Source organism: Chiloscyllium plagiosum, unplaced genomic scaffold, assembly GCF_037043375.1.
Source record: "Chiloscyllium plagiosum isolate Xiang-an unplaced genomic scaffold, Cpla_swu_hap1 HiC_scaffold_25, whole genome shotgun sequence".
Taxonomy (NCBI): domain Eukaryota; kingdom Metazoa; phylum Chordata; class Chondrichthyes; order Orectolobiformes; family Hemiscylliidae; genus Chiloscyllium; species Chiloscyllium plagiosum.
Genome location: NW_028270163.1, coordinates 50,488,887 through 50,514,586, shown reverse-complemented (window position 1 = coordinate 50,514,586; position 25,700 = coordinate 50,488,887). Strand labels below are relative to the sequence as shown.

The following is a 25,700-nucleotide window of genomic DNA, read 5'->3' as shown; positions in this document are numbered from 1 at the left end:
GACTTCCTCTGGCAGTTCATTCCACGTACAAACCACTCTGTGTGTAAAAACTTTCCCCCTCGTGTCCTTTTCAAACCTTTCTCCTCTCACCTTAAAAAATATGCCCCCTAGTTTTGAACTCCCCCACCCTAGGGAAAAGACCCTTGCTATTCACCTTATCTATGCCCTTTATGATTTTACAAACCTCTATAAAGTTATCTTTCAACTTCATACGCTGCAGGGGAAGAGAGTCCCAGCTGTGGGCATTAATCCCAGTTTGAATGGTTCCAATTTAGAAGGACATGTTTTACCGATATATAAGCGTACTCTTTCATTTACTGCAATCTTAAGCTTTGCTGGAAACCTATACTGACTGTCAACAGTTAATAAACAATGTTAAATTACATATCTATACCACTTCAAATCTTTTACAATCTTGGTAATTAAATATATAATTTACTCAAAAAGCAGCAAAAAGTATTTTATACGACGCTGAAGTTACGAGGTAATAATATTGGTTTAATTACAATCTACCAATTCAATGAGAATAAAGTTTGGCGTACATGTTACTGCTGTCAAGGTCTTCCTTTCTGTGAAAAAAAAATTATACGTCACCATGGAGGTACATACACACCAAGTTTTTTTTTTAAACAACCTGAACTGTTGCACTCAGCCTACTCAAATAAACACTAATGGCGCACGGGCTGGAGCTCCTCAGTTTATTTTTTACATTGTTTCATTTAGCCAGGTCAGATGTTGCCCCATTCAAACACAGGGATTCTTTTACAAATTGCACGAGTAAGTGAAATCCAGCAACGGCCACAAAACAATATGCTAGACTTACAAAAAGGAGCAAAATTTCTTTGCACACAAGCAAGACACCAGCTTTGAAAAGGGCAATTAAAGTACAGTTTTTAAAGCAGACAGTCAAGTCTACCTGAAGTGAACTTTAGTGAAGTCAACTAGAAAGCTGCATTTGGACTCTCGTTAAACCAAAATACTTCTAAATTGTGTATTCAAGAATAATTTCCAAAGATCCAGCATCAAAGTATGCCAAGGTGAATAAAGAGTGGTCAATGTTAAGATCATCTATTAAGATGAAATGACATGAGCTTGTGTTCTTTATTCACAAATCTCATCTCTTGTTTTTAATTTTTTGGCTAAGTTATTCTAGTGACATTAATCATTATAAATTATGGTACCAAAATATTGCCCATGCAGTTTTGGCACATCAACTGCCCATGTTGAAGATTTCAGGCATTATGTGGCTCTGCAGAGCATGTATTGGAAGATTCACTCCCATTACTTTTATTTATATAGGACAGTGACTGTCACCAAAGTCACTAAAAATTGGCTAGTAAATGATTAGAAATGCAAAATCAGAATGACAGAGTTGATTAACGCTCAGTCAACAAACTAAGATTGGACATAGGTTCCTGTCACCATTTCTTCAGTTATAAAGTTAGGTCACAGCTGGAGTTGTGCACATAGCTCCAGTCACTGCATTATAAAAAGGTTGTACTGGACTGTACTCAGAGAAGATTAACCAGGATGTTGTGTGGGCTGGAGTGTTTTAGCTATAAAGAGAAATGAGATAGGCTTGGGTTGTTTTTCTTAGAGCACAGAAGGCTGAAGGAGATCTGGTAGAGGTGGAAAAATTTAGAAAAACAGAGGGGAAGAAACTTACTCCTCAGTCAAGGGGTCAATAACTAGGGACATATATTTAAGATAAGGGGCAGGAAGCTCAGAAGAGATTTGATGAAAATTCTTTCGACCAGAGGGTGGGGATACCAGTAACTCACCAGCTGAAAGACTGGTATAGTTAGGAAATATTGTAACATTTAATTAGTATTTAGATGAACACTTGAAATTCCATAGCATACAAGGTTACAGGTTAAATGCCAGAAAATGGGATGGGAACAGTTAGGTGATGGCTGGCACAGGCACAATGAGCTGAAGGGCTTCTTTACATGCTGTAAAACTCTGATTATGACATCAATCTGAACTACATGGAGCAGGGGAGGAAGGTCATGGCATCTCCAGTTAGCAGAAAGTCACAGAATAAAGAGTTGTGCCTGCTGATGTTGTTCATCAATAGGAGATGAAAAAGAAGATGCACTAGTTGGCAAAGTTCCATGAAGTGACAATAGAAAGGAAAATGGGATAGAATTGTCAAAATGAGCTTTACAATGATGCCAGGGTATGGCAGGAGTGGATTGTTATCAGACTGTATCCAGGTAGCTTCATGTCAATCAAGAAAAATGAATGAACTGTTTATGTACCTTCCTTTGCAATATTGCGAATAGCGAGACTACCCCTCCATAAATCCATAAACAGCATTTATTTGGATGCAACTTCTCAGGAGTTGACTTCGTCAGGTACTCTACCCTACCCCACATCCCCAAACCCCAGGGGAAATGCCTTACCTTTGCTCAGCATCACTCAGAGACCAGGCAATATTAGAGAGGGGTAAAACAGGAGACTCTCAAGTGCACAGTGACACCTTTACAGAAATCCAACTAGCTGTCGCTGCACAATAACCAACTCTGAAGTCCTACAGATTAAGACCAAAGTTACTAACTTGTTCAGCTGCTCAAAACATGGCTCGCAAACTCGGACTTCCTTCTCAATCCCAAATTTGGGGATGGTGGAGGACTTAGAGGAACACTTTCCACAGAAGATCTGGCCACATGCTCTGCAATGATGCTGGAGAACAGAATTAAAAAGCAGAATGGCATTCAATAATCAAATCCAGGAGTTTGACGTGACTGTGCGGTTAAAATAAAACTATCCAGCTATTTATTTTGCTGTTCACAAACTGGCTGTCACGTTATCTTCCATCACAACAGTGACTGAACTGCAATGATAATTTATTGGCTACAAAGCAGTAATAGTTAAAGGTGGTAATAAATCAAGCTTCTATTCATATATATTCTAATACCTCCCTAGTGGTATAGCTACTTAAAGGCTGCCAAAATGTCTTGGCTGCTCATTTAGAGAGTCAAATGATATGATCTGCATGAGTAATGACTGGCCGATAATAAAAGGAGTTGGCCTATATGAAAGAGCAAGTATTAACTTACTTTCCTGGTGACCACGCCAAACTGCACCCTACACCGATGACATTCTTCAGCGTCTACCCAATCAGGAGCCTACAGAGAGAAGTAAAAAATCCTTCGCATCCTTTAGATTTGAGGCAAGATTTTCTTATATTGCACAAGCAAGCAGCCATATTTCCTACTATATAAGGACAGCAAACTTGGTTTTAACGGGCACCTTATAAACCAAACTCTCGATAAATGAGCAAAAATTAAATACCTCAAATACCAGATATTTACTGAATTATCATGATCTCCGAGTAGTCAGTTGAGGTGCAAGTGAGAAGGCTCTCTGCCGGTAAGTTTTATTTAAGGCAAAATATCATTAAATGATTTACGCTGTAAATGAAGTATAACAGTGATGTGTATCTCTGCATTACATTTCTATAATTTAGTGTATGTTTTTATGTAGATTATGTGGAGCTCTTGATTAACCAGAATTGTTGATCAACTGACACTCCTGGTCACATAGGTGCTGGTTAATAAAATGTTTGCTTACTTTGTTAGTTCGAAGGCACGTTGGGATGTCCTGTGCTTGCCAAAGATGCAAAGGAAATCCAATCTTCCTTTGTCCAAAGAACATAATTATTCCCCGCACCATGAACTAGGTGCAGGCTTCATTAATATAATATTCAGAGGAAATTTAACCCTGCACAAATTGCCGGTCTGAAAAAGTGCACTCTTCTGATACTTTCACAATGTTTCACAGCAATCAAATTATGGCCTCATGAGGAACAGGGCCTGCTGTGGTGAATTCAGATCACAAAGAACACAAATACTTAAAACATCAAATTTCATTAATAAACCAAGCAATAAATGAGGCCTCTTCAAATTCACAACAGAAGGCACTCTCTCTTGTCTTCAACTTGAACACTAAAACCTATACCAACTCCAACAAGGCTGGTAATGGTAGCTCTTACCCTTTCAGAAAGGAACATGGCATCACTCTCTTTGAACTCTGGAAAGACGTTCCCTGCAGTGGTTAAAAGATATTAGAATTAAAACAGAACATTACACCATAAGGCATCCATGTCATAATTAATTCATATTGATTTATGTATAATTAATATGGAAGTCAGATGCAAACTTCAGCATTCTTCTGGTGCAGTGTTAGTGTCCCTAACTCTGAGATGAGAAGCCTAGGTTCCAGTCTGACCTGGTGTGTAACAACATCTCTAACAGTTTGATGACAGAATATCTACAGACTCATACTTAAGCAAAATAGGCAAAAGGAGAACAAATTGAAAATCAAAGCCAAGCAGAAAAGAAGCTCACATTTGGTTAAAAGCAAAATTATATTGATTCTGGTTTAAAATCAAATTTCGCAAAATATGTGATTTCAAACCAGATATCGATCCTGATTGCTGTGATCAGTAACCTTCCTGCAGCATTAATCAAAGTAACTGTGTCGTCAGTTAACCAAAAATATTGTAACATAGACGAGGTACACTTGACACGAGGATATGATAACACGGCATGAAAGAGTAAAAAAAAAAAGAGTAGGGTTCCTCCCTCATGGGTACACAAGGAAGAAAAAGCAAGTTTTTACATGGAGGCAATAACTTTTTAAAACAAACGCACATCATACAAAAATCCAAGAAGTCACATGGAACTTGAATCTTGGGTTAGGCATCAAAAAAAAGAGTAATCTGTCAGCAGGAAGTAAAGCGTACACACCAGTCTCTGCATATCTGATATTACAAATTGGATATCAATTACTCACATGGCATACATCAAATAAGAGTAAAAACAGCAAATGTTTAGTCAAAGTATTCAGTCATTTTAAGCCCATCATCAGAGTAAACAGCTGAGAACCTGCTACAAAAACCTTAATTCATGCCTTAGGCAGGTGCAGACTTCACCATCCCCACACACCCCTGGCTTGTCTCCCACATTCAACCATCCACAAACTGGGGGTCACCCAAAACCATGCTGCTCGTTACTGAACTCCCACCAAGTCCCATTCCCCCATCACTCCTGTGCTCTGGTCAATGTCTTAATATTAACATTCTCATTCTAGTTTCCAAAAGGGTGACGGGCCCATCTCTCATTTCCTCCAGTCCTACACCCACAGATACCTGCATCCCATCACACTCCTGACTTGCCCTCATAAATGGTGGCCAGGCTTTGGGGAGTTAGGAAGTGGGTTACTCACTACAGTAGCCCTAGCCTCTAACCTGCTCTTGAACCCACTATGTTTATATGGTGAGTCCAAATGAGTTTCTGGTCAATGGTAACCTCAAGGATGTTGACAGTTGGGGGATTCAATGATGCAACACTACTGGATGTCAAGGAGCAATGATTGGATTGCCTGTTTTCAGAGATGGTCGCTACCTGGCATTTATGCAGCATGCATGTTACTGGGATATTGTCCAGATCTTGTTGCATTTGATCATGGACTGCTTTAGTATCTGAGGAGTTGTGAATGGTGCTGAACATTGCACAATCATCAGCACTATAGCCAAACTGTTCCAGTACAGTTACAACCCTGCTACCTACCTGGCAATGTGGAAAAGTGCCAGGAATGTCCTGTACACAAAAAGCAGCACAAATCCAATTCAGCCAGTTACTGCCCCTTCGGACTGCTCGAAATCTTCATAAGGTGATGGAAGGTGTCATTAACAGTGCTATCAAGCAGCACCTGCTCAGCAATAACCTGCTCAGTGATGCCCCAGTGTGGGTTCTGCCAGAGCCACTCAGTTCCTGACCTCATTACAGCCTTAGTTCAAGCATTGAGAAAAAGAGCTTCTTTTCTTCACCTCTGACCTTACGATGAGGGGGGGGGGGGGGGGGGGGGGGAGAAGAGGTCATTGGTTGGGCCTAGGACACTAACCTGAGGAACTCCTGCAGAGATGTACTGGAGATGAGATGACTGACCTCCAACAACCACAACCATCTTCCTACGTGTCAGATATGATTCAAAACAGCGGAGAGTTTGCCCCCATCACCCACAGATTGCAGTTTTGCTCGGGCTCCTTGACGCCACACTTGATGGCAAGCACTGTCACTCTCCCCTCTGGAATTCAGCTCTTTTCTCAATGCTTGAACTAAGGCTGCAATGAGGTAAGGAGCTGAGTTGCCCTGGCAGAACCCCACACTGTGCAGGTTATTGCTCAGCAGGTGCTGCTTGATAGCATTGTTGATGATACCTTCTGTCACTTTATGAAGATTGAGAGCAGTGTGATGGGGCAGTAACTGGCTGGATTGGATTTGTGGTGTTTTATGTGTACAGGACATTCCTGGACAATTTTTCACATTGCCGGGTAGCTGGCAGTGTTGCAACTGTACTGGAACAGTTTGGCTAGAGCAACAGCAGGTTCTGGAGCACATGACTTCAGTCCTATTGCCAGAATGTTGTCAGGACCCGTAGCCTTTGCAGGATCCAGTGACCCCAACTGTTTCTTGATATCACACAGAGTGAATCAAACTGGCTGAAGACTGGTATCTGTAATGCCAGGGACCACAGGAGGAGGCCATGAGGGATTACCCACTCAGCCCTCTTGGCTGAAGAGTTCTGCAAATGCTGGTCAATTGTTGGTTAATTCACAGATGCCACAAACTGCCATTGAGACTTTCTTACCTTCAACCTTCATGATTTGATAGGTGTCCTGTACCACTTTGTACTTGGGTTCGTTGCGGAAGGCCTGGGCCCAAGCCTGGATCAGCTGCAAGATCTTGGTCCGAACATTCGTCTCTACCTGTTTCTGTGAAGCAAGAACTGACTGACTTAAAAAAGCAACACAACCAGTAAGGCAGAGAATTCTGCCCCTGCAAGATAACCATTCAGAAACACCAGACATAATTAATAATTAATCAGGGATGGTCAGTCTGGTTTTGTTAAGGCAAGTTCAAGTCTTGTTAACTTAACGGAGGTTGAGAAAGTTACAAGGGGGATTGAGGAGGTATTGATGTGGATATTATTCTGCTTCAGAGGTGTGTAATAACCTCGATCAATTGGAAAGTATCTACATAGATTTATCAAGGTTCCACAAGGCAGATGGGTCAGAAAAATTAAAGGTTCCAGATTTTGTGGTTCTGTGATTCATACAATACACATGGATGATGGATTGTGTAAAGAAAACAGCTAACCATCTTCAACCGAGGGGTAATTTGGTCAATTCACTCGAACTGCAGCCTATGCCACTGCTCAGAGCTACTTGGTCTTTACCCATATCAGGAGGAAGTTAACTTGAGTACAAAGTTATTCATGAGAAAGGTAGATAATTTCACATCCATAAGATTCACATACAGCCCAAAAGTTTGGAACTCATGTCGTTTTGTTATACTACAAAGTTTTTTCACCTCAGTCTCACCCGCAGTTTGAGCTGTGTCAGCAAATTCAACCTTCAATCAGCTGATCTCTCTAAAACAGGGTGGAACTTTACAATCACAAGATACATTGAGTCATCAGGAAGTAGATGTTGCCCAAATGCTATTGGGAGACAGAAGTCTCCTTGTCAATTCTCTGGGATCATTTCCAGGCGAAAAATGCTTCAGATTAAATTGCAGAAAGGAATTTTATGTATTTAAAAAAAAATCCACTCATCATGAAGTCAAGCTCAATGGGTTCCAATAGTACATGGGGATTTCCAACATACCATTTCTGTGAATTACCGGGCCAGGGTTAAAGCACTGTAAAAAAGATTGTCTGCCTTTATAGGAGGCAGGATCATTGTGATATTTTCATCCCAAAAACAGATAGCCACAGTATAATGATCCAAAAAAGAAATATTGCACACACTGGAGACCTGAAATAAGAACAGAAAATACTGGAAAGACCCAGCAGCTCAGAGGAACAGGGTTAAGGTTTCAGATTGGTGACCCTATCATCAGAACAATTTAATGATTGTTACCTCAGTGGGATATGACAGTCAAAAGACTTGGAATGGGATATTAATCCACTCATGTTTAAACCTGAAAGCAATTTGCAAATAGAATTTATAAATAGGAAACAAAGAAATTGAAAGGAGAAAGAAAGGGAAGCAAGTGGGAAGAGGAAACAAATCATTGCACTGAAAACAGTAAACACCAAATGGTTTCACGCGAGATTTTTCCACCTTCCTTCGTTATAATATGGCTGAGTTATTTAAAATGATGGGCACTGTATTTTCATTATTTGCTGTTTAGAATGATTTTATGGCTCCTTACAGTTTTGGCTAGTGCTCCCATTGCACAGCAAGTTTTTCCATGTCTCCCAAAGGCTTTTGATACTCGCTGTCTAGAACATAGAACATTGGAGCGCAGTACAGGTCCTTCGGCCCTCTATGTTGTGCCGTCCTGTGGAGTCAATCTGAAGCCCATCTATCCTACACTATTTCATTTTCACCGGTGTTTATCCAATGACCATTTAAATGCCCTTAAAGTTTGGCGAGTCTACTACCATTGCAGGCAGGGCGTTCCATACCCCCACTACTCTCCGAGTAAAGAAACCACCTCTGACAACTGACCTTAATCTATTACCCCTCAGTTTAAAGCAGAGTCCTCTCATGCAAGCCATCACCATCTGAGGAAAAAGGCTCTCATTGTCCACCCTATCTAACCCTCTGGTTATCTTATATGTCTCAATTAAGTCACCTCTCAATCTTCTGCTCTCTAACAAAAACAGCCTCAAGTCCCTCAGCTTTTCCTCACAAGACCTTCCCTCCACACCAGGCAACATCCTAGTAAATCTCCTCTGAACCCTTTCCAAAGTTTCCACATCCTTCCTGTAGTGCGGTGACCAGAACTGTATGCAATACTCCAAGTGCGACCGCACCAGAGTTTTGTAGAGCTGCAACATGATCTCCTGGTTCCGAAACTCAATCCCTCCACCAATAAAAGCTAACACACTGTCTGCCTTCTTCACAACCTATCAACCTGAGTGGCAACTTTCAGGGAGCTATGTACATGATCACAGAGATCGCTCTGCTCATCTACGCTGCCAAGAATCTTACCATCAGCCCAGTACTCTATTCCTGTTACTCCTTCCAAAATGAATCACCTCATACTTTGCCACCTCTCAGCCCAGCTTTGCAGCTTATCGATGTCCCTCTGTAACTTGCAACATCCTTCGGCACTTTCCACAACTTCACCAACCTTAGTGTCATCCGCAAATTTACTAACCCATCCTTCTACGCCCTCATCCAGGTCATTTATAAAAATGACAAACAACAGTGGCCCCAAAACAAATCCTTGCAGTACACCACTAGTAACAGAACTCCAGGATGAACATTTCCCATCAACCACCACTCTCTGTCTTTCAGCTAGCCAATTTCTGATCCAAAGCATTAAATCACCCTCAATCCCATGCCTCCATATTTTGTGCAATAGCCTCCCGTGAGGAACCTTATCAAACGGCTTACTGAAATGCGCACACACATCAACGGCTTTACCCTCCTCTATCTGTTTGGTCACCATCTCAACGAACTCAACAAAGTTTGTGAGGCACGACCTATCCTTCACAAAGCCATGTTATAGCTGGGGTAAGGGAAATTATGATGCGGTGAGGCATGACTTAGGATGTGTGGCTTGGAAAAGTAGACTCCAAGGCAAGAGTGTAAATGATATGTGGAACTTGTTCAAGGGGCAACTATTGAGTGTCCTTGATAATTATGTACCTGTCAGGCAGGTAGGAAAGGGTCGTGCGAGGGAGCCGTGGTTTAATAAGGAATTGGAATCCCTTGTTAAATGGAAGAGGGCGGCCTATCTCAAGATGAGACGTGAAGGTTCAATTGGGGCGATTGAGAGTTATAGGGTAGCCAGGAAGGACCTGAAGAGAGAGCTAAAAGCAGCAAGGAGGGGACATGAAAGGTCCTTAGTAGATAGGATTAGGGAAAACCCTAAGGCTTTCTATAGGTATGTTAGGAATAAAAGAATGACTAGGGTAGGAATAGGTCCAGTCAAGGATAGTAGGGGGAAGTTGCGTGTGGAGGCGGAAGAGATTGGGGAGACAATGAATGAATACTTTTCTTCAGTATTCACTCAGGAACAGGGCATTGTTGTCGATGAGAATACTGAGGCACAAATAAGTAGAATGGATGGCTTTGAGGTATGTAGAGAAGAGGTGTTGGAAATCCTGGAAAAGGTGAAAATAGATAAGTCCCCTGGGCCTGATGGCATTTATCCTAGGATTCTCTGGGAAGCAAGGGAGGAGATTGCAGAGCCATTGGCCTTGATTTTTATGTCCTCTTTGTCTACAGGAGTAGTCCCAGAAGACTGGAGGATAGCAAATGTGGTTCCCTTGTTCAAAAAGGGGAGTAGGGATAGCCCTAGTAACTATAGGCCGGTGAGTCTCACTTCTGTTGTGGGCAAAGTCTTAGAGAGAATTGTAAGGGATAGGATTTATGCACATCTAGATAGGAATAATGTGATCAAGGATAGTCAGCATGGTTTTGTGAAGGGCAAGTCGTGCCTCACAAACCTTATTGAATTCTTTGAAAAGGTGACGAAGGAGGTTGATGAGGGGAAAGCGGTAGATGTGGTATATATGGATTTTAGTAAGGCGTTTGATAAGGTTCCCCATGGTAGGCTACTGCAGAAAATACGGAGATATGGCATTGAGGGTGAGTTGGAGGTTTGGATTAGGAATTGGCTGGATGGAAGAAGACAGAGGGTAGTAGTTGATGGCAAAGTTTCTTCATGGAGTGCCGTCACTAGCGGTGTTCCGCAAGGATCTGTTTTGGGACCATTGCTGTTTGTCATTTTTATAAATGACCTGGAAGAGGGGTTAGAAGGTTGGGTGAGCAAGTTTGCGGATGACACGAAAGTCGGAGGAGTTGTTGACAGTGAGGAAGCATGTGGCAGGTTACAGCAGGATATAGAGAAGCTGCAGAGCTGGGCAGAAAGGTGGCAGATGGAATTCAATGTAGCTAAGTGCGAGGTGATTCACTTTGGGAAGAATAACAAAAAGATGGGGTACTGGGCTAATGGTCGGATACTTGGTAGTGTGGATGAGCAGAGGGATCTTGGTGTCCATGTACACAGATCTCTGAAAGTTGCCACCCAGGTAAATAGTGCGGTGAGGAAGGCATATGGCGTACTGGCTTTTATTGGTAGAGGAATTGAGTTCCGGAGTCCTGAGGTCATGATGCAGTTGTATAAGACTCTGGTACGGCCGCATCTGGAATATTGTGTGCAGTTTTGGTCGCCATACTATAGGAAGGATGTGGAGGCATTGGAACGGGTGCAGAGGAGGTTTACCAGGATGTTGCCTGGTATGGAAGGAAAATCGTATGAGGAAAGACTGAGGCACTTGGGGCTGTTTTCACTAGAGAAAAGAAGGTTTAGGGGTGACTTGATTGAGGTGTACAAGATGATTAGGGGGTTAGATAGGGTCGACAGTATGAACCTTTTCCCGCGTATTGAGTCGGGTATTACAAGGGGGCATAGCTTTAAATTAAGGGGGGGTAGATATAGGACTGATGTTAGGGGTAGGTTCTTCACTCAGCGAGTCGTTAGTTCATGGAATGCCCTGCCAGTAACAGTGGTGGACTCTCCCTCTTTATGGGCATTTAAGAGGGCATTGGATAGGTATATGGAGGATAGTGGGTTAGTGTAGTTTAGGTGGGCTTGGATCGGCGCAACATCGAGGGCCCAAGGGCCTGTACTGCGCTGTATTCTTCTATGTTCTATGTTGACTATCCCTTAAATCCTTCCTAAATTATTATAAATCCTCTCTCATAACCCTTTCCAACACTTTACCCACAACCGAAGGAAGGTTCACTGGCCTGTAATTACCAGGGTTGTCTCTACTCCCCTCTTGAACAAGAGAACAACATTTGCTATCCTCCAGTCTCCTGGTTCTATTCCTCTAGACAATGATGACAGAAAGATCAAAGCCAAAGGTTCTGTAATCTACTCCCTGGCTTCCCAGAGAATCCTGGAATAAATCCCATCCGGCCCAGGGGACTTATCAAACTTCACACTTCCCAGAATTGCTAACACCTCCTCCTTGTGAATCTCAATCCAGTCCAGTCTAGTCGCTTGTACTTCAGTGTTCTCCTTGACAACATTGTCTTTTTCCAGTGTGAATACCAACAAAAACTATTCATTTAGTGCTTTTCCTATCTCCTCAGACTCCATGCACAACATTCCACTACATCCTTGATTGGCCCTAATCTTACTCTAATCATTCTTTAATTCCTGATATACCTGTAGAAAACCAATGACTTATCATGTCCCCTCCTGGCTTTTCTTAGTTCTCTTTAGGTCCTTCCTGGCTAGCTTGTAACTCTCAAGCACCCTACCTGAGCCTTCATGCCTCATCCTAACATAAGCTTCCTTCCCTCTCTTGACAAGAGATTCAACTTCTTTAGTAAACCACAGCGCCCTCACTCAACCACTTCCTCCCTGCCTGACAGATACACACTTATCAAGAACATGCAGTAGCTGTTCCTTGAATAAGCTACACAGTTCAACTGGGCCCACCCCTGCAGTTTTCTTCCCCATCCTAAATCTTGCCTAATCGCATCATAATTGCCTTTCCCTCAGCTATAACACTTGTCCTGAGGCAAATGCCTAATCCTTTCCATCAATAAAGTAAATATAACCGAACTGTGGTCACTATCACCAAAGTGCTCACCTACCTCCAAATCTAACACTTGGCTGGGTTCATTACCTAATACCAAATCCAATGTTTGGTAGATCCAAATCCAATCGCCGCTTGTTGGCATGTCTACATACTGTGTCAGGAAGCCCTCCTGCATACATTGGACAAAAACTGACTCACCTAAAGTATGTGAATTATAGTATTTCCAGTCATTATTTGGATAGTTAAAGGCTCCTATAACAACTACCCTGTTAGTCTCGCTTCTATCCAGAATCATCTTTGCTATCCTTTCCTATACACCTCTGGAACTATTCGGAGACCTATAAAAAACTCTCAACAGGGTGATCTCTCCTTTCCTGTTTCTAACCTCAGCCTATATTACTTCAGTAGATGAATCCTCAAGTGTCCTTTCTATGTCTGTAATATTGTCCTTGGCTAACAATACCACACCTCCCCCTATTTTTCCATCTTCTCTGTTCTTATTGAAACATCTAAATTCCAGAACCTGCAATTCTAATTCTCCGAGTTCTGCTCTGCCTCTGATATCTTCCGGCAAGAGCCAGTTGCTCCTCTGGGAACACACTCACACTCAGTGAATTTCACAAGGAACAGCGATTTAGTAATTGCATTTACACAGCATGAGCAGCAGAAAACCTAGCAGAGCTGTCCCTCATCAACATAGGAATTCACTGCTACCCTGTCCAAGTCAACACAGACCGAGACCTGCTCCTGCATAGTCCAGCTATACTGGACAGGGCACTCTCTCAGCTGAGATGCTGGGAAAGGAAGCCCTGACCTCCAACACAGAGCAGAGTCAGATCCAGAACTGGTGGCACTGTTCCACAAGTTACCTTGAACAGCTCTTTGAGTTCCTCCATTGTTTGTTTATTAGCAACCTCATCGTGAACAGTCTGGCCACAATTCTTCACCACGGATTCCAAAACCTGAAGGAGAAATTAGGGTATAAGCAACCAATGTGAAAATAGTGTTCCAGTTCAACAAATTGATCATTCAGACCTGGTAAAGCCCCAAAACCACCTTACAAAGGGAAACCATCGCAACTATAAAATTATATTGCTGTAAATTGTCCACAGCACCTACAGGTCAAGTATTGACCCAAGATATTGACCCAAGATTGTGGGCGGCACGGTGGCTAGCACTGCTGCCTCACAGCGCCAGAGACCCGGATTCAGTTCCCGCCTCAGGCGACTGACTGTGTGGAGTTTGCACGTTCTCCCCGTGTCTGCGTGGGTTTCCTCCGGGTGCTCCGGTTTCCTCCCACAGTCCAAAGATGTGCAGGTCAGGTGAATTGGCCATGCTAAATTGTCCGTAGTGTTAGGTAAGGGATAAATGTAGGGGTATAGGTGGGTTGCGCTTCGGCGGGGCGGTGTGGACTTGTTGGGCCGAAGGGCCTGTTTCCACACTGTAAGTAATCTAATCTAATAACTAAATTGTGGAGATAGAAACAGTGTCAGCATTGAGTCTGATATGACGCTTCTTTGAGAAAGAACAACCTTGAAGAACAGTCATACTGGCCTTGAAATGTTAGCTGTTTCATGCCATAGATGTAGCCAGGCATGCTGAGTTTCTCCAGCATTTTGGTTTTATCTCATCCTCTGCCGTTCTAAGGAAAATAACCCTAGTCTCGATCATCTTTCCTTCTCGGTGCAGTTATCAAGCCCCGGCAACATTCTTGTGAACCTCCTCTATACTCTTCTACACCAATGACATTCTTCCTGCAATGGGTGACCACAATGGGACACAAAACTCCAGTTGTGGCCTAAGTAGCGTCTCATAAAGTTCTATCATTACATCTCTGCTTTTGGTATTCAAGATCTCACCAATGACGGATAACATCGGAAATCCCTTCTTAGGCATTTTATCTACCTGTTCTGCTAACATCAAGGACCAGTGGATATGCATGTCCGGGTCTCTCACTTGTTTGCCTCCTCTTGATATCCTCCAAGTGATCGTGCATTCCCTTACTTTGTTTGCCCTCCTCAAATGCATAACCTTGCACTTCTCCAAACTAAATTCCATTTGCCACTTTTCCACCCACTCAAACAACTGACACCTTCCTACAGTTGACTTATCATCTTCTTTGTCAACTACCCCACCAACTTTTGTATTGTCTACAAATTTCCCAAATTGTGCGGTCCACACTATATAATATCTATATAGAGAGATCACAAACAGCAAGGGACCAAACAGAAGCCTGGAACAGCACCAGACAGCACTCTCCATTTGCAAAAACATTGGTCTGCTGTTCCTCTGCTTCCAATCAACAAGAACCAACTCAGTCCATTCCTCTGTATTCTATGGGTTTCAATTTTTCTTAACAGGCTTGCATATGGGACCTTGTTAAATATTGGACTAAAATCCACGTAGACAACACTGATAGTATTACCATCAATATTCTGTTACTTCCTTAACAATACTGAATTCAATTAGTAAGACACAACCCTTCCTTCACAAAACCACACTGGAGTGATCCTGGAGTAATCTTGGACTTTCCAGGTAACAGCTAATGTTCTGTCTCTAGGGTGGCATGGTGGCTCAGTGGTTAGCACTGCTGCCTCAGTGCCAGGGACCCAGGTTTGATTCCAGCCTTGGGCGACTGTCTGTCTGGAGTTTGCACATTCTCCCCATGGATTCCCTTCCACAGTCCAAAGATATGCAGGCGAGGTGAATTGGCCATGCTAAATTGCCTATTAGGTACAGCGGTCAGGAGTAAATGTAGGGGAAAGGGTCTGGGTGAGTTACTCTTCGGAGGGTCAGTGTGGACTTGTTGGGCTGAAGGGCCTGGTTCCACACTGTAGGGTTTCTATGAATGATTCCAGTAATTTACCCATTACCGGGGTCAGACTGATTATGGTTTGGCCAATCCCTTTCCCTTGCACCCTTTTTGAATAATGGTACGACATTCTCAAACCTCCAAATCTCTGGTATTTACTAAGGATTAGAAACTAATCCTCAAAACATTATTACTTCCTCCTTGGCTTCCTTGAACAGCATAGGGTACAATTCAACTGTCCCAGGTGTTATACTTACTTTTAAAGAGGTTAGCTGTTCCAGAACTTCCATTATACTATTATTTATCTATTATTTCATAACACACCTCCCTAATTTGAAAACCTGCATCATGCCTCATCTTTGTAAAGACAGACACGAAATACTCATAATACTATTTCATCAAGGTTGTAACCAACCGAAAGTGAAGTAGGAAAAACATAACTGCAAAGGTTTTTAGAGGTGTTGCAAACCACTATCTAATGCTTTCTGCCACAGCCTCAAGCTACCAGCTGAGAATATTTTCCTTAAACACACCAAAGCTCTTCTCTCCCCATTGGAAGACTAATGCACATGTGTCAAATTGCCTTTCAAATTACATTTTGTCATCCTCTATTCCCAGGGGACACATCCCCACAAAACATGCTGCTTGGTCATCAGGGCTGGCAGAAAGCCTACTCGACATCATGAATCCATCAAAACCTTCGTAACAAAAGCAGGAACTAACTTTTTTTAAAATTGTTGTCCAATACAAAAAGAGCATCTAGCATCTCAAAAACCCCCCAATTTTTATTTGACAGCCCCATCTTTCTCAATGCCCACTGTGAACTGTTCAGGACTCTGCATGCTTCAAAATGAGTATCTGGGCGTAAAACTCTCAGCTCACGCATGTTATTAAACCTGATAATAACTAAACCCTTGGAAAAAGATTCAAGCATGACATAACTGTGTTATATAACGTGAACTAGCCTACACAGATTCCAGAGTGTCAGGAATTAAATCCAGGATAATTTGACTGTTCACATACAGCAGTATTAGCAGTTTATGACAACAGATTGCTCTCCAGTTAATAGCTCCTATTGATTCTATGTTCAGTTGTGTAAACTACTTCAATAAATTGCACATCTCAGTTCCTCCCATCTGAACAACACCATTTCACTGTGTTTACTTAATCAGTAGCATCATTGCTCTCTCAGTTCACTCCAACAGAGTTTAACCTGGCAGCTGTAAAGGTGGTATAAGCGGCAGCTTTCATTACAACTGCGTTGCTTTAGCAGTGTGGGATTACAGGGTACTACTAGTCCTATCTACCAGGACGCTATAGCAATTCAGTATACAACAACAGGCACCACATTCAACAGGCTCAGCACCCACTCCCCCCATATTTCAAAGAGTTCAACAAAGCAGCTCGATGCTGAATAAAAGCAAACATATTGCAGATGCTGGAAATCAGAAATCAAAAGGGACTAAAGAATCTCAGCAAGTTTGGCAGCCTTGGTGGAAACAGAAACGGAGTTAATATTTTAAGTTCAAATGACTTTTGTTAGGAACCCTGTTATGACCCCAGCTGTTTACTGGACAAGTCAGATTGCAGGGTGAATTCAGGTTTGACAGATGGTAACTTTGTTTTTTGGTTTTTAACATGGCAGTACTGCACTGAAACTAACCCAATGCTGCAGAAACAGTTGAACAGTAAAACAGAAGTTCATTACTCAGAAGAAACAAAGATAAAATAAAATAAACCAAACTATTTACATATAACCGAAGTTTACAGATTTTAAAACAATAGTAAAATACAAACCCATTAATCCCCACAGAATCCTTTACAGTTCTCAGACCAGACAAAATTCCCTTCTTATTCAGATCTACAGGGATTAACTTTACTGTGGCTTCAATTCCCCACCTTGAAAATCTGACAGCCCATTCCTTGAGTGTTCATATAACTCTGCTTAGACTGTCACAGCATCAAATAACACCTTCATAGTTGCAATAATTCTGGTCAGGAACTCTCCAACTAAACTGCCTATACTGAAGTAACCCAGTTAACAATGCTGAACTATCTCCTTTCACCAGGAGCAACATTGTACATATCCAGCTGCAGGCAAAGCTTCCATAAAAATCTGCCAAAATGAAAGCAAAGCTTTGTTTTTAACCTGCAATCCCTAAGCCCCTCAAAAAAATCCAAAGTCTTCCATCTGAAAGCCCAATGTAATACACTGTTTATTTGATTTCTCCAATCTCACAATGCAAACAAATTCTCAGAAACCTTCATAAACTCAGCATTTTATAAAGAAATTTTGCTCCAGAAACACAAGTTAATCATTAACTCCTCCAGAACAGGACAAAACCCAGAGGCCCACAAGCTCAAATCCAAACTCTAAAGTTAATATTAAAAATATAGATAAATCTCACATCTTACATCACAATCCAGCTGAAGCACTTCACAAAGAAAAATCATATTGGATCTGAAACATTAACTCAGTCTCACCACATGCTGCTGGTCCTGCTGAGTTGCGCTGACTTTTAAGAATTGCTTTTATTACAACACAAACCCTTATCTACTCCGAGGAGGAGGAGCAGGTTACCACACTTTCCATTTTGTCCCCATGATCACTGTAATGGGAAACACTCACCTCGAGAGTATAAAGAACTACATGGGGATTTTTATCATTCAGCTTCTTCTTAATGGCACCAATTGCGTATTTAGCCCTATGCAGAAAGACAAAATCTTCAGTTAAAAGATTATAATTGCTTCTTTGATCAGATCATGAGTCATATCATCATGCGTACCTGCGGGAGTGGGGGTAAGGTGAAGAATCACCTCCATCTGGAGTCAGTCCTCAAAACAGGGTGGGTCAGTGAATTAGCTCCAGTTCATAAGCTAACTTCACTGGGATCCAGGCTCTGAGAGATGCAGGAAAACAATCAGGGAATAACCTAAATTGTTTGTTTGTTTCTCGTTCTGTGGGAGTGTGTCGTGGCCCAATGCTCTGAACCAACATCGTAGTCAGCCATCAACTCGAGAGAGAGGTGGCAGAAAGCATCGTTAATTAATTAATTCATTAATTAATTCCGACTACTTTCTCAGTAAGTGATGGCAGTGTGAGCACTGCATCAACTACACTAGCCTCTAATTCACTGCAAGGCAGTGTAAAGAATCACTCTTTAAAATTTAAAACACTCACACTAGGAGAACCCTGATTTGTTTTTTAATGAAAACTCTTGTCTTGCCAATATTCTTAATTGCAGCACTCACTCAACCAATAGAAACCAGATCTTTTGTTGTCTGAGCTCCATGTTCTGGAAATTCCTCCCCCTCTCTTTCCTACAAAATGATCCTCAAAAACTCCCCCACCCATCCCAACATAGCAAAGGTCTTTTCCCAAAGATGAAGGAGTTCAAACCTAGGGGGCACACTTTTAAAGTCAGAGGAGAAAGATTTAAAGATTACATGAGAGGCAACTTTTTTTCTAAAACAGAGTGTGGTTCATGTGTGGAATGAATTACCAGAGGAAGTGGTGGATGTAGGTACAATTACAAGGTTTAAAAGACATTTGGATAAGTACATGAATAGGAAAGGTTTGGAGGGAGATGGACCAAATGCAGACAGGTTGGACCCAGTTTTGTTTAGAAGCATGGTCAGCGTGACTAGTTAGACTGAAGGGTCTGTTTCCATGCTTTAGTACTCTATGACTGAGTGGCAAACTGCACCAATGACATTCATGTGAAGCAACTTAGGGAATTTGACCATGTTAAAGGTGCACATCATTGTTTTGGATCTCTCCCTCAAATATTCCCCCCTTTCACATTTACTCTGAAACAAAACCACCAGCCAGCGTGGAATGCTGCAGCTCCATTCTTCTCTGGAGGCCGTTTTAGAGATCACTCACAGCTAGTAAACAACATGGTTTCAGCAGCGGGGAGTTGTAGCCATGACTAATGCATACAGTCACTGACTGACAAACAGTATGCTTTCTTTTCCATTTCAATCCCAATTTTTTCTTAAAATGTTGCAGAATGCATCATGGTTTTGCTGTTTTACACATTGTAGATTAGAAAACTACAGAAAGAGGATGAAAAAAAAGAGGGGTTTTGTTTTTAAAAGATAGGATTTCTAATTTAAGCAAATTTCACATTATGTTAGTCAACTTAAGTCTGATTGCACATACTCAAGATTTGATATTTATTTAAATCCTGGCAGGAGGGTTTTCAAACTAGGCTCTTCAGCTGAGACCAGACACTAAAGAGTGCCCTTGGAGGGGGTTAACAAAACAAAAGTGAATACTCACTAATCAGATATGCTAAAGCACACCTGACCAGGCTTTGACAGGATCAAGGAGTCGACCACAATACTACTTTACGTTATTTGCCATGTCTGTGCTGTTTTGTAAATATCCCTAATTCACTTATCTCTACATATATTCTTACTTCTTGATTTATTATCTACATCCTCTTTAAATGCCTCAACTGATGCATATCTTTATCCGGAAGCAATGCTCATTTTCACAGTCCACTGAAACCATCTATCACAGATTAAGTTTATGTTTGCAAGACTGAAACTGACTACATCTATTGTTCTGAATCTCTGTTATAAACATCTAATTTCAAGTTTATATGATTACTCATAACAGTAAAATGACTGAACTCCTGATATCTGTAATGAGCTCCCTCCAGGACCAGCAGAGATTAGCCAAAACTGAAAAGAAACCTCCCAAGTCTGATCAGACCAGCATCTCAAATCACCTCAGCAGCATCACTCCACTTTAATAACACTGAAGACGTGCGCTCCAGAATTAGCCACATCCAAATCCAAGCTGCTTGACTACAGTACTGGAACAATGTGGAAACTGTCCAAGAATGCCTGTCTATAAAAATAAACAAGGAAAGCCCAATCCATCCCACCAGTCTACACTCAATCAGCAGCAAAGTAATGGAAGGTGGCATTAATGGTACTACTGAGTAGTTCTTACTCAGCACCACAACCGCTTTCTAATACTCACTTTGGGCCCCTCAATGGTTACTCTGGTCTAAACTTCTTTACAGTTTTGATCCAAACATAGACAAAAGAGGTGAATCCCAGAAATAAGGAGAGTAACTGGTCTTGGCATAAAGGTAGCATTTGATTGAGTAGGACATCAAGAAACCTTAGCAAAGCTTTACTCAATGGGAATTGGGGGGTAAGAAAACTCCACGAGCTCAAGGTATTGCCCTGGGTCCAACCATCTTCAGCTGCTTCATCAATGACCTTCCCTACATCATAAAGGTCAGAAGTGGAGATGTTGCTGACGATTGCACAATGTTCAGGTACTAAAGCAGTCCAAGTTCAAATGCAGTGCTATGTGGACAAAGCCCAGGCTTGGGGCTGAGAAGTGATAGCTAACAGTCAAATCAAATATATGTCACGCAATGACCATCTCTAACAAGAGAAAATCCGAGAAAGAAAAAAGCCTTTATTTACCCTCCCTTCTTCCATTATGTGGTAAACTTTGTCACCTTCCGACTCTCAGTGTTTGCAACAGTGAAGAGTAGGACCAATATTTGGAAGTGCACCTTGATACAGGGTAGAGAAGGACAAAATGAAGTGATATTAGCAATGGTCCAGGGTAGACAGTCTTGGGGCAAGGGTCATCTTCAAATGGTTGTGAATCACCAGCCAGACAGGTCACAGATGCTCGTTTGGTCAACGTGTTCAAGGCTGAGATCAGTGGACTGTGGGAATCAAGGGTCTACGGAACAGAGTAAGAATAGCAGCATAGTAAGATAAGCCATGATCTTATCCTATTGCGAAGTAGGCTCATGGGCTGAATGTGCTGTCCTGCTCCCATTTCTTACTCTTCTGTTAATCTGCAAATATCAAAGTGTATTTGAAGACACCTTCTCCCAGGAAAGCGAGTACCTCAAATAACAGGGCATTCAAGAATTGACAAGTGCATGAGCAAAGAATCTTCTTCAGGAGACGCTACAAACACACAAGGACACTCTACTCACTGTCCAATGAGTACCAATTTTTCGACAAAAATGAAAAGCATTCATCACACCAGTCTTCCAAAAACACTTACTGGGCATCTCCCTGTCGAATCAGGTCACAGATCTGCAAGATGGATTCCCAATCAGTTTCAAGTAGCAATTGGCTGGTTGCTTTGTCTGTTTGTGGAGAGAAAGAAGCAAATTAAACACAGAAGAATAGACAGATATTCTTAGCACTCTGCTTGCAACATTGTACCACAGACCTCTCTCATGAGTCACGGTTAAGGCCATAAGAAATAGAAACGGGAGAAGGCCATTTGGCCTCTTGACCCTCTCTGCCATCCAATAAGATCATGGCTGATCTGACATTCCTCACATCTACTCTCCTGGCCTTTCTCCATAACCCTTGATTCCCTGCCTGATCAAGAATCTACCTCAGCCTTAAACATGCACAAGAATTATGCCCCACGCTCTCTGTAGGATGGAGTTCCAAAGGCTCTGAACCTCAGAGCAAATTCCTCATCTCAGTCTTACATTGGCACCCCCTTTAATCTGACACGATGCCCTCCGGTCCTCGGCCTTCCCTCTCAGCATTTACCCTGTTAGGCCCCTTAAGAATCCCCATGTTTCAATGAGACCACCTCTCATTCTCCTAAAATTCAGAGAGTAGAGTCCCAACCTGTTTAACCTTTGCGTGCAGGCCAGTCCCTCTCTACCAGGGATCAACCGAGTGAACCTGCTGAGAGCTGCCTCCAATGAAGTGATATATTTTACATAAGGGGACCAAAACTACTGACAGTATTCCAGATGTGGTCTCACCAGCATCTTGTACAGGTGCAGTAAGACTTCCCTACTCTTATACTCCAATGCCTTGAAATAAGGGTCAACCTTCCATTGGCCTTCCTGATTCCTGCTGTACCTGTGTGCTAGCTTTTGGTGTTTCATGCACATGTCCTTTTGTGTTGCAGCTTTCTGCAGTTCTTCTCCATTTAAATAACAATCTGTTTTCTAGTTCTCCCTTCCAAAATGTACAACTTTGCACGATCCAAAATTATAGTCTTTTTGCCTTATGTAATCTAACAATATCTCTCTGTAAACTGTTTGCATTTCTCTCATAATCTGCCTTTCCATCTATGCACTTTTTTCCTGAGTCATTAAATTTACATTGTAAGCAGTGTGTGTTTCCAATACTGATCCTTGTGGAAAACGAACCCCTTATTCCGAATTGCTGGCTCCTGGCCATGACCAATTCTTGGTGCTAATATACTACCTCCAAGACCATGAGCTTTTATCTCATGACTTTTGTGAGGTATGTTGTCGAACACCTTCTGGAAGTCCAAATACAACACATCTACTGGTTCCCCTCTATCTACTAGATGACATCTGGGAGACAATTAGCATGCTGTGGCAGCAAGAATCAATGAGATGTCTTTCTCAGAAAGAAGGGTTGGTTACTCTTCTGAAGAAAGGGATTAGAATGTCTTATGTATCTTCATTTCTGTGCACCAACACCCTGTTTCTGTTCATCCAATTACAGGATGGCATGGTGGCACAGTGGTTAGCACTGCTGCCTCGCAGCGCCAGATGACCCGGGTTCAATTTCCGACTCAGGCGACTGACTGTGTGGAGTTTGCACGTTCTCCCCGTGTCTGCGTGGGTTTCCTCCGGGTGCTCCGGTTTCCTCCCACAGTCCAAAGATGTGCAGGTCAGGTGAATTGGCCATGCTAAATTGCCCCTAGTGTTAGGTATAGGGGTGAATGTAGGGGTATGGGTGGGTTGCGCTTCGGCGGGTCGGTGTGGACTTGTTGGGCCGAAGGGCCTGTTTCCATACTGTAATGTAATCTAATCTAATCTAAAAACAAGTAATCTTGTGTTTTAAAAAAAAATCAAGGTTATTTACAGGATATAGGTACTGCTGATTGGCAATTATGCCCATCACCAATTGTCCAGAGGTCAGGCATCAGGAATCAAACTCAGCTGGACTGAACGGTGTATGTTGCTGTGAATATGGAGTCATGTACATATCAGGCCAGGTAAGAATGGAAATTTCCTAAAGGAGTGCCACAAGGATTGGTGGTGATCGGTGCTGGGTCCTCTACATTTTGTCATTTACATAAACAATTTGGATGCGAACATAAGAGGTACAGCTAGTAAGTTTGCAGATGACACCAAAATTGGAGGTGTAGTGGACAGTGAAGAGGGTTACCTCAGATTACAACAGGATCTGGACCAGATGTGCCAATGGGCTGAGAAGTGGCTGATGGAGTTTAATTCAGATAAATGCGAAGTGCTGCATTTTGGGAAAGCAAATCTTAGCAGGACTTATACACTTAATGGTAAGGTCCTAGGGAGTGTTGCTGAACAAAGAGACCTTGGTGTGCAGGTTCATAGCTCCTTGAAAGTGGAGTTGCAGGTAGATAGGACAGTGAAGGCGGCATTTGGTATGCTTTCCTTTATTGGTCAGAGTATTGAGTACAGGTGTTGGGAGATCATGTTGTGGCTGTACAGGACTTTGGTCAGGCCACTGTTGGAATATTGCGTGCAATTCTGGTCTCCTTCCTATCGGAAAGATGTTGTGAAACTTGAAAGGGTTCAGAAAATATTTACAAAGATGTTGCCAGGGTTGGAGGATCTGAGCTACAGGGAGAGGCTGAACAGGCTGGGGCTGTTTTCCCTGGAGCATTGGAGGCTGAGGGGTGACCTTATAGAGGTTTACAAAATTATGAGGGGCATGGATAGGATAAATAGACAAAGTCTTTTGCCTGGGGTCGGGGAGTCCAGAACTAGAGGGCACAGCTTTAGGGTGAGAGGGGAAAGATATAAAAGAGACCTAAGGGGCAACTACAGTGGCACTGTGGTTAGCACTGCTGCCTCACAGCGCCAGAGACCCGGGTTCAATTCCTGCCTCAGGCGACTGACTGTGTGGAGTTTGCACATTCTCCCCGTGTCTGCTTGGGTTTCCTCCGGGTGCTCCGGTTTCCTCCCACAGTCCAAAGATGTGCGGGTCAGGTGAATTGGCCATGCTAAATTGCCTGTAGTGTTAGGTTAAAGGGGTAAATGTAGGGGTATGGGTGGGTTGCGCTTCGGCGGGTCGGTGTGGACTTGTTGGGCCGAAGGGCCTGTTTCCACACTAAGTAATCTAATCTAAATTTTTTCACGCAGAGGGTGGTATGTGTATGGAATGAGCTGCCAGCGGATGTGGTGGAGGCTGGTACAATTGCAACATTTAAGAGGCATTTGGATGGGTATATGAATAGGAAGGGTTTGGAGGGATATGGGCCGGGTGTTGGCAGTTGGGACTAGTTTGGGTTGGGATATCTGGTCGGCATGGACGGGTTGGTCCGAAGGGTCTGTTTCCATGCTGTACATCTCTCTGACTCTATGACACGGGTTTTCATAACAATTGACAATGATTGTCATTGGACTAGTCTTTTCTTTACTGAATTCAAATTTCACCAACAGCCTTGGTGGAATTCAAACCCGTTCTTCTAGAACATTAGCCTGGGTTCGGGTTTACAGATTTAGTGAAGTCACCATCAAGGCCTCATCATTAATCTCTCTATGATTAACCAAAACATTATAAATCCTTCTTTCGGAATTAGAGCTAACTGAGCAAGCTAAAAGGGAGGAAATAAACTTTCAAAATCTAAACACAATTCACATTGATAAATATAAATCGATACTACTTTAGTTACTTGCATCAAAAAATGAATACTATGACTCTTTAAAAGTTGATCATAAAAGTTAATAGTTAAACATTTTTAACTTTGTACACCCCAGTCCAACACCAGCATTTCCAAATCATAAAAGTTAATAGTTTGCTAATTGAGTTTGGCTGTTTGTACTCCATCTTGCTTTTCAAGTGGAGACAATGTTACTTCAACTTGCTGGTTAATATTCCTCGCAGGAGCCTGGTCAGGGGATTTAACCATTAATTTCTTGTCAATCTCAGCCACAAGTTAGCCAGAGAGTACCTAACAGCACCTGATTAAAGGGAGAATCAACAGCAGATCAGCTTTCCATCTGACTGGATACACAGCAGAGTTTCATTTAAAAAAAATTCCAAAACAAGGGATCATGTGGAGCTGACACATTGCCTACAATTTGACAGAATGGAAAGATCATTAGCGATAACAGGTACATGAAAGGAGACGCTCTAAGTGCATTGCATAAATCCACAGCAACAGCAGATCATTCAGCTTCCACTTTTTACTCCACTTTCCAACAAGATTGGGCTGATCTCCAATCTGTCCTGAATATTTTTGCGTTACAGGGAATCAAAGCCAGTTACCACGACAACAAATGCACTGTATGAATCAGATAAGTGGTCGGGGAAATGA

General features: G+C 42.3%; 1 protein-coding gene across 2 annotated transcripts in view; it reads right to left on the bottom strand.

The window, feature by feature from the left end:
• Window positions 1–25,700, bottom strand: part of hgs (hepatocyte growth factor-regulated tyrosine kinase substrate) — a 55,279-nt gene that overhangs the window by 21,231 nt on the left and 8,348 nt on the right. For both annotated transcript variants that reach the window (XM_043714998.2, XM_043714999.2), the window contains exons 2-9: window positions 21,453–21,537; window positions 18,027–18,102; window positions 13,455–13,547; window positions 6,658–6,781; window positions 3,998–4,050; window positions 3,063–3,131; window positions 2,561–2,685; window positions 543–569 (exon numbers count right to left, since the gene is read on the bottom strand). In XM_043714998.2, coding sequence (XP_043570933.1) covers window positions 543–569; window positions 2,561–2,685; window positions 3,063–3,131; window positions 3,998–4,050; window positions 6,658–6,781; window positions 13,455–13,547; window positions 18,027–18,102; window positions 21,453–21,537 — 652 coding nt within the window. The remainder of the gene's footprint in view (window positions 1–542; window positions 570–2,560; window positions 2,686–3,062; window positions 3,132–3,997; window positions 4,051–6,657; window positions 6,782–13,454; window positions 13,548–18,026; window positions 18,103–21,452; window positions 21,538–25,700) is intronic.